Source organism: Manduca sexta, chromosome 20 (assembly GCF_014839805.1).
Source record: "Manduca sexta isolate Smith_Timp_Sample1 chromosome 20, JHU_Msex_v1.0, whole genome shotgun sequence".
Classification (NCBI taxonomy): Eukaryota; Metazoa; Arthropoda; class Insecta; order Lepidoptera; family Sphingidae; genus Manduca; species Manduca sexta.
The window spans coordinates 14,206,790-14,216,924 of NC_051134.1; the positions used below are offsets into that span (position 1 = coordinate 14,206,790).

At 34.2% G+C, this 10,135-nt stretch overlaps 2 protein-coding genes across 2 annotated transcripts; both read right to left on the bottom strand.

Annotated features, from left to right (window-relative positions):
* Positions 1-5,652: 5,652 nt before the first annotated feature.
* On the bottom strand, positions 5,653-7,753 carry LOC115456398. The gene has a single exon (XM_030185441.2). The coding sequence runs from the start codon at positions 7,440-7,442 to the stop codon at positions 5,667-5,669; it is 1,776 nt and encodes a 591-aa protein (XP_030041301.1). The 5' UTR covers positions 7,443-7,753; the 3' UTR covers positions 5,653-5,666.
* On the bottom strand, positions 7,687-10,033 carry LOC115456397. Its single transcript, XM_030185440.2, has one exon. It carries the CDS (start codon positions 9,469-9,471, stop codon positions 7,687-7,689), a length of 1,785 nt encoding a protein of 594 aa, XP_030041300.2. The 5' UTR covers positions 9,472-10,033.
* Positions 10,034-10,135: the final 102 nt, after the last annotated feature.

A 10,135-nucleotide genomic window follows, 5' to 3' on the forward strand; every position in this document is an offset into this window, starting at 1 on the left:
ATTATTTTGTGACTGTAAACGGCAGGTTTTAAAAATAGACGAATTTGTACTTAATTTTAGTTTTCAAATTGTATTTTTTATTCGATTTTTTGCACGATCGCCCTCTGGTCCTTTTCTATAATATCCAAGTCACACGAACAATTACAAAGAATTATTAATTATTATGTAGTTATTTTTTCCATCGATATAGCGGCGTTTCATTATGTTTCGTAAAATTCTCATAGATACAGTACTCATAAAGACCATTTGTATGAAAAATGTCTTTCCCAAAATATTAAAGACGATAATACTTCTAGCCCATAACCATAAGTTATTTCATAGTATAGCATAATAACTGATATTAGAAGTGCTCGTTTCTGAACAGTTTCTTTAATGACACAGAACGGCGCAAAATAAACAAATATCCCCGCAACTGTACTAAGAAAACATACTTTGAGCAAAATGCGACTGTAATCACTGCATGCAAGAAAGTAAAGAACACTAATAAGTACTTACAAAGTAGCGATGGCAAAGTGTGAAATGTTTAGAAATGGAAGCCGAAAAAAATATAGGTACTAATACTAATTAGTTTTTGCCCACTATGCTATAAGTCTGAATTATTTATTTGTGAATAACATCATTTGTTTTAAGTTTGCTCACATAAATTACAAAAGTGAAGCCGATAGGAATCTGGTTACATGGACCCTTCGTCACTGCTAATTAGAACATATTTGGGAACATAATAGTATTGCTTCTAGTCGTTTCTTTGAGATTCGGTTTGGCAAATACAGTATAATATAATTACATTTAAATGAAACAAACATTCATTAAAACTTTATACGCTCAAATAATATTAGGTAATTCAAAGTAAAAATTTGCAAAATAGAGTAAATTTTCTAATTTCAAAACATTAGGTAGCAGATACTCGTATGATATAGCAACAGAGCATACTCAGTCTGCATCGGTAGTCTGTCAATTTTTGCCACCAAGCAATAGCTTGTTAGGGCCGCTGAGGTTTATAGAACCTATAATTATAGTGTATACGCTGCTAAACTAAAGATAGGGAGAATAGGAAGGAGACTTGTGTGTAAAGTGTGCAACCCCGGAAATTTCAATCAACATTCGATACACACGCGAAGTGTTCTTTACTGTTTCTGAAGCGAAAACTTTCACCTCTAGTAGGTATTGGATAAGTTTTATTTTTGTATTAAAGGCTAGGTTTGTGAATACAATAAAACCACTAGAAAACACCGTGGTGCATAATATGATAAGTATGGAGGGTTTAGGTAGGAAAACATATTTTTATTCGTTTAAAAATTATTGTTTCAATTTACTTAGAAAGGTTTTTTTATTAATAAGTAAGCTTTGTGATTCTTTAATAATATTCCCTAAGCGTAGTTGTCATTTTTTATACTATTATATAATTTTATAGTTTCATTGGATAAAATTTCTTTCATCAAATAAAAAACTTTAAGACCCATATTTAAAAACAATTTCATAAAATCGAACTAAGATCCTTACCTTTGGCGTCTAAAACACATACGGCCAATGTCAATAAAAGCAAATTAAACACATACATTTTGTAATTTCTACACTTTTTACCACTGTTAATTTTTTGTCGAAAATACCGCGACGAAAAGTTTGCACAAGTCCTATAGCTGAGCGAATGTTACATCTTGATTTCGCGGACGCGACTGACAACCGAAATTCTGGGGCGCGAAATAAAAGCGTGCTAAGCGCATGCGTCACTTAGAAATCCTCTTCAAGAATGTGGTGAACAATTTTGGAAATAGAAGATTTTGCTCTTTAATTTCATAATCTTTTTAAAATGTTTCAGCACATTGCGTGGTCTTTGTGTAGGTAAGTGTTAGAATTAAATCTATGTAATGTTTTTTTTTCTTTTTTTCGCCTTCGCCCTCCTAGACGTAGTTGTCGAAGACAACATTCTCGTAAAGTGGTTCGTTCTGGAGTACGTACCTACGCGGGATGCAAACCAATGTGTTCTGAAGATTATTGAGATAAAAAAAAAATAGAGTTGTATGAAGTATCACTAGGTACATAGTAAAAAACAAAGTCGCTTTCTCTGTTCCTATGTCCCTTTGTATGCTTAAATCTTTAAAACTATGCAACGGATTTTGATGCGTTTTTTTAATAGATAGAGTGATTCAAGTGGAAGGTTTATATGTATAATAACATCAATTAAATAGTGGAGAAATACTGTTTTGTTATGTTATACCCGTGCGAAGCCAGAGCGGGCCGCTATGTTTTTATACACAACGTTCACAGTTTTTCTGTAGTGTATTTAGTATCAGCATTGCATCCGTGCGAAGCCGGGGCGGGTCGCTAGTATTATACATAATGATGGTTCAGGAAGAAGTAATAGTACCTACCTACTTAGAACGTCTTACTGCTTTGATGTATTTTCCAGTAGTGTATGTCGTATGGCTGTGTCTAAATAATAAATGGAGCCTCGATTATTTAGTTTGGATATTTTAACCAGTTTTTACTCATAATGGTTAAAATTATGAGATGGTGTATATTTTCGCTATGTTCGATATGATAGTATTAATTTCATAAGGATAGCTAACAAAAAATAAAGTACAAATAAGACCAACTTATTGTATCTACATTGAATGCGGATATTTTGTTTAACCTTACCTCAGGAGCTTTATTTTAGGTCTTTCTTTGTTAAATAAATTAGCATGTTAGGTACGAATTGATTGCTATTAGATAGGGCCCTTTTTTGCTTCCGCAAATTGTATGCTCATTTTAAGTAAAAAAAACGAATAATTGGTTGCTTTTCATTAATTGAAGTTACATATTTTGATGTGTTTGATGCATATTTCGGGCTTTTTACGTTGCATATAATCCGGTCTCTGATAATCAACTACCTACTTTACGTAATTTTTATCAATCGCGTTATAATCCTTTGCTTCAAAGCATCTTGTTTTATTTGAATGTAACGTTTGTGTGGTGAGAAATAAAGTTCATGTTAAAGGCGGCACGAAGACTGCCATATTTGGCCATCATAAAAAATTTGAAAGGGTTGACTGTAAAACTGGTTTGAGTTATAAAATCTTATATGCATATTCTTTATTCGAGCCTTTATAGTTTGTAAACAATGAAAATCCATTGTAACTATGCGTATGTAGCTATAAAAATTTATTACTAAAAGTTGATGACATGCCTATATTAAGTCTAGTGCCTACTGTGCCATACTAAGTATTTCTAACAAACAAATATTTATACAAAGCCTAGATTTTATCGTAAAATAACACAAGACTTATCTAGTTTTATATGAACTATAAGTTTTACGGCTCTCATGGGCGCAGTAAATAAATTCATTTAAGATATAATATATTCTTATTTATTATGCAATTTTGACTAGTTTAATAGATTTATATTTCTAATACTAGCCTTGCAAGTTGTCTGTTGATTTTTATATTTCAAATCATATTTTTTATAGGTATATAATTATTAATGGAAACCTACCTTGCGTCATCGACAATTAGCATATTACAGCGCGTGTTTCGCCAATTTTCCAAGTATTTGAATTTGTAGCAGTCGCGTCACCAGTCTTTGCAGTGTAAGCATCTTTCAGCCTGAACATAGACCTTTCCATTGCTCTATTTTTTGTGTGTTAGACAAGAATATCCGTATAAACGTATAAAGTATATCAAACACTCAAAATATTAAGATTTTGAACTAGTCCCAGCCTTTAAGTAACCACTCGAGACTTCAGGTAAACTGTGGCGAAGTTAGGAATACATGGTTCCAGGTGCAAAAAATGCCCACACCCTAAGTCAAATGTTCCATTGTATGTAGCACGCTTAACCGATGCGAGGACACGGTCGGAAAACAAAATAGTCTCGCTTCAGGGTCCAAGGTGTCCCCTGGCCTCGGGGGCCGCGGTGCACTGCACCACCAGTAGCTGTGCTCCTGCAGGTAAGCTAAGCCAACTTTAATCATCATGTAGAAGAGCCTTAACACGATTTACTCGTCACTATCTAAACAACTATCTCGCAATGTATAATTACATAACATTTACGTAGGCAATCAGCCAAGTGCATTATTTTTATGAGACACAGACTTGTTTTTTATATTGCTACGTGCCGGATCCCGCACTTCATTCAGAATATACGACGAGCAGTTCATATTAAAAAAAACTGTGTGACTTTTTTAAGTTATCGAGGAATAGTTGATTAAAGTTTAATGTCATTAAGATTTTATAGATAAAGAAAGTATAAACTATTAAACATTAAAATCCGGTACAAACGATTTTATTTCATTGTCACCATTTCAGCCGGGAATCATCCATTGCTCGACATAGGCCTTCCCCATTGAGCGCCACAGGGACCGGTTCTGGGCCGCCCTCATCCTTCGGACTCTGGCGACCCTCACCAGATCGTCGGTTCATCTCATGGGGGCCTGCCTACGCTACGTCTCCCGGTTCGTGGTCGCCACTCCAGAACTTTTCCGCTCCAACGGCCATTTTTAATTAGTATTGGCTATTTACAGTACTTAAACTGCGACTTAGCACTTACCTAAAACATAATTAAATTTTGCTATGTTTGAGAAAGATAAACACGGGCAGGATTAATCAATTGTTACTTGTACCTACAATAATTAATTAATTAATATTATATATAATAACCTATATATAAGCGGACGACAAGAAATGTAGTATTTTTAATAACTATGGTTGAGAAGTTGATAACGATTTACAAAATTACTTTTCGCCATCTGCCAAACCATCTTGGCATATTTTCTGTAAGGAAAAAATATTGCTAAGTACGTATTTTAGGGAGTGGTGCCAAGAAAATATAATATACCAAAAATATTTTTTAAATAAGTATTCAAGCCAATTTTTAAGACATCTTTCTTCATATCTATTGCTTCATCCTTATGAAGTAACATGAAAGAGTAATTTATTGCAATGTCATTATTGTATTGATTACAGGATAATCTTGAAGATGACAGTTATTTTAACTATTAATGTAAAATAAATAATTGTAAGTTTCGAACAAAATAAAAAGCAAGTAATTTTAACTTTACATGCCCTCGGGCCATTACTACTACACAAAGAGAATTTGTCGAAGCAGCAACATCACACTTTCTGAGAGAAATACAGTTTCACACATATTATATTCGCACTGAACCACAAAATAATCAAATAATATTGGATTTATTGGCAAAAATATTTATTATTCATGGATGATACTCGGCATAATTTTGCAGAGGTAAAGACAAATATATGGTTTCATTTAGTCACACAAAGTAATAGATACCCTTTGTACCTATCTACCGTATATTTTCTAGAGGCCATTATAAAAACTGAACACATTTATGGGGATTAGTCTTACAAATATTGTATTCCTAATATTTTTTGTTATTAATAAAGTGGGTCCCAGGTGTCCATTAAACTATTAGTTATGATTTGCTAATTCCCGTATAGTTCCAAATTTAGCCAATCAGGCGCCCAAAAAAAAATCTTACACTGACATCCAATACCTATTCTTACATACTCCCTTATCAAAACAAAACAGACAAAATAGAAATTTAAATAAGACAACAATAAGTTTGTATACAATATACAATTTTATTGAAGTATATTTTACATGAAGCTTAAAACACTGCAAGAAAAATGAGTTGTTTACTAGGTACATATTACTTTATCAAACCATTATTTATTTGTGCCTTTTCTTTAGTAAAATTCCCCACACTACTTCAATAGCAAAGACACTCAAAGAGACGATCCAACCTACGGACAATACAATAAAAGTTCCGGCAAAATATTCTACAGATAGAGCATTATGAAAAGGCTGGGCAGATGCAAGGCCGGGTTTACGCCATTTCGAAAAGATACTCAAGTGTTTCCTATACGCAATTTCAATAAACCCAGTTTCAGATAATGTGCTCAAAATTCGGTCTACCGGAGCTATGAATGGAGAATCCTTCCTAAAATATATGACAGAAGGAATACGCACTATAGTCTGTGGTACAATTTGTAATATTTTTGTACCGTTGTAATACTTTACATGGTTTTTTATCATATCTACCTTGCCTGCTATAATGAACTCTGTAGTTCCGTCCAGGATCTCGTCTAAAATACGGTAAATTTCATTCATGTCCAAATTAATCCACTTTTCATATACATCATGTTCTAAGCGATAATGTTCTCTTAGTGAAGAGGCCCCGCCATACGGATATTGGAAAACCTCGTTGCAAGTTTTGAAGTGCTGTCGATATGACCGGTAACTCAATGCATCGAAGAGTGCTGCTTGATAAGCGTATCTTATAATGAAACAAAACCACACCCAGGTATAAATTATGATTAAATATGCCTTTTTCGAGGGCAATTTGTGTATAGGCATCCCGAGGAATAGTAACCACGAGTGAAGCACAAAGTTGCGTTGTATACAAGATTTTTTCCAAATGATTGTTTTTAAACAGTTATTCGCCAATACGATACCGATAAATATCAATAATAATATAATCCAAAGAAGATTACCTAAGGGATGCAAAAGTTTTTCCCAAGGTGGTGTGAGTGAAGGCACTCTGGCCGCCCATACGATATCATTATAATAGTATATGCGAGATGTTTGAAAATTATCATGTATATAAGGATTGTAAGGAGACGTACATATTGCGGCATCAACGCGATTATTTATAATGTCACCAAAGGATCCAGTCCAACTGTAATTTACATACCGACCCCATTCGAGTTCATTTGGTGTCTTGATATTCAGAGTTGCATTTAGATTGTCCGCAATCATTTTCAATATGTCGCCATCAAAACCTGAAGGCGCTGATTTATTTAAATACATCATATACGGCGGTTCTTCTATAGCCGACACAAGCCATGGACAAAGGTGAATATTGTTGAATTTATCAGGATATAAATTGGAGAAACACGAATCATTTTGACAATTTAGCATTACTTCTATTCTGTCAGGTTCACTGTTGTAACATATTCCTGGTTTGATAACATCGTACGAATAAGCCGCCGCTTCGCCATTCTTGGCTGTTTTTAGAGCTACAACATTTGATATATGCAATTTAGATAGTTTTTTGAAGATCTGATTTTTATCGCATTGTAATACATTTTTGGAAGAGCATATAATTATGTATCTTCCCGTCCTGTCATATTCTGATCCATCAAGCCAACGCATGATGCGTATTATATCTGCTGATGTTTCACCAAATATCACATATTGTTTAATATTTATAAATTTGACTGGCGTACCTTGGCTAAGTTTTATTACCACGGGGCGCTTATAGGTCATAAAAAAGGCCTGTATAAAGGATTGCATAGTGTTGAACAAGATTAAAGTTGTATATCGCCACTCGAAATTGTTATACGCGATTTTAGCAGCCATAACTCCCAAATTTGGCAGCACAGAAGGAACGTCGTTAAAAAACCAATATGTGTAGTTTTCAGATGATTTCAATTCTAGTTGCATTTTGATTATACACCTTTTATGAAATATTTTTATAATTAATACTATAATATTCGTGTAATAACGTTAACCAGAAGAGCTACACGTGAAACTATGAATAATAAATTTGTTTTATTAAATGCCCAAACATTTTTGTGAGACCATTAAAGATGGGTAATTTCATAATGGACTTTCAATCAGTCGTTGTTGATACGATCTATAGCTTGCTTTGTAATTTTAAAATATTGAAACACATTAGCCTTAATGTTTAGAGGGCGTGTTTATGACTGTGTGGGGACATGATTTGTAACCCGTTGATTTTTTTACATATTTTTTCGTAATAAAGCTCCATAAGGAAAAATACGGTTGATGTTATCCATCCAAACAGCAATACTGCATAGCAGCCCGTATAATGTTCTATAGCTATTGGTTCATTGCTAGCTTCGTTCATATTTTCATGTGGTTTGGCCCCAGCATATTTTTTGTAAAATTTATCAGAAAATCCAGATTCCGTCAATCGACTCAACATGCGACTGACGGGATCCTCTAAAGGTGAATATTTCTTAAAAAATATGACAGTCGGACTAACTGCTACCTTTACCGGTAAGATATGTAAAGGCAATCTTTTTTCTTTTTTAATGACTCTAGCTGTTTCCATACTCATTGCTAAAACAAATTTCATTCCTTTAGAAATGTTTAACATTCTAGGAAGAATATCTGGCGTTTCTATATCCACCCAATTATCGTGAACAACGGATTCACCAATATAATAATCTTTGAGAGCGCCACCACCTCCGAAGGGATAATTTGCTTCAACCGCGTCATCAATCGAATTAAATTCTTCATAATAAAAATTACCTTGTAGTGCGCTTATGAGACACACTTGGTAAAACGTTCTCATTAAGAAACAATACCACATCCAATAAACGGAAATATAAACGAAGGCACGCTTTGTTGGGAGTTTAGTCGACGGCAATCCCATGCAGATCATCCAAGAGTAGAAGACAATGCTGCTGCGCGGTTTGGTTAATTTGATTGTGTTACTGAACTTGGACCATATATTTGTTTTTGTAAGTAAAGCACATAAAACAACCAGAAAGAAACTAAGGCCAATAGCTATTTGTGCTGTCTGTTGAAATGGATGTAATAATTTTAGAGATGCAGGTTTTAATACAGCTGGATGCGCGACCCATACGACTCTCGCTGAATAGTACGCGGTAGACATTTGGAAGTACGAAAATCTTGCTAAGGTCAGTGCTGCTGAGGTCATAGAGAAGTTGGCTATGTCGTAATATACATCTGCTAGTGAGCCGGACCACGATCCATTTGCTTCAAGCTTTCCCCATCCATTTCCAAAACGCGGAGTCATTATTTTAATAGTTGCGTTCAGCCCTTCGCCGAGTACGTTTAATAAGTTGCCATCAGATCCTGCTGGTATACCGTCTTTTAAATCCATGAATGGTATCTGTGGGAAAGTAGAGCCGATAATTGTACATTTATTCAAATTTGTAAGTTTTTTTATAAACAGATTATCAGGCTCTGTGATATTTACTTTCACTGCAACAGTTTTGCTACAACTACTGTCGTACATAGGAAAATATGTATAACCAACCGCAACGTTTTCTTCTTTGAGGAAAACCACGTTAACAATCTTATGATCCCAGAAAGTTTGCATGGCCTGTGTTTCATCACATTCTTGTTGATTTAATGATTGGCATACAACTATGAACTTTCCGGTGTTGTAGAACAGGTGAGATTCAAGCCAGTCAAGAGTTGCAGCCATGCTCTGAACATCATCAGCGAAGAGAACAAATTGGCGAGTTTTATCGGTGAAGGTTGGGTAAAACCTGCCTTTGCCAACAATAACAGTCTTTGTGTATGAATTGAGAAAATGTTCGACGCCGAATATCCATGTGGTATTGAAGTACACAAAAGTAACAAAACGCCACTCAAAATTACGTAAAGCTATTTTAGCAGCGGTTTCAGCTAATCCTTGAACGGAATTCGTAGCACCGTGTGTTGACATGGTTGCAGTTATTTCACTAATCGACATGCTGGCGATGAAATTCGCGCAAATGTTATAGCATTTGCTTATGTTGGTGATATCAAACTGCAATCAAAAGTTAGGTCATGCAGTGGCGTCACGTAATGCATTAATATCGGGATGATTTATATCACAATAAATAACTATCTACAAAGTAAGTTTCGTTTGTTTGTTTTCACCACCCTAATGTCAATATTTTAAGAAAAAATTTTCAAACGTCCGATAAAATTTATCCATCAAATTAATAATAACCTAACTGAATATAAAAGTGAGACGAATTGACATTACATATTAGTATAATTTTTATTTGATTCAGTTGGACTTTATCCTACGAATAAATTAATCTGATTGGAAAATCGGACGTAAATTGTAACTTTCTCATATACGACAATTAGATTCTTGCACAAATATAAAATAGAAAATAAATATTATCATGGTTGAAATCACTTTCCTATACAATATTATGTTTTACGTGATCCTTTAATAGAGTAAATCGAGGGCGAACGCTAGTAAGTCCATTAGGACAAATGACATCGTTATGGCTTTTAAATTAATTATGGGTTAATACATTACGTAACACGTATTCTACACGCGGTAATATCAATATATTTGTAATAAAAATATGCAATTTGCATTGTAACTATCAAGGGCAAGGTAAAGAAGTAACTATGTG

Bases quoted from the DNA above. Each gene is read 5' to 3' on its own strand.
- LOC115456398 (XM_030185441.2), bottom strand. From the start codon at position 7,442: ATGCAACTAGAATTGAAATCATCTGAAAACTACACATATTGGTTTTTT.
- LOC115456397 (XM_030185440.2), bottom strand. From the start codon at position 9,471: ATGTCGATTAGTGAAATAACTGCAACCATGTCAACACACGGTGCTACG.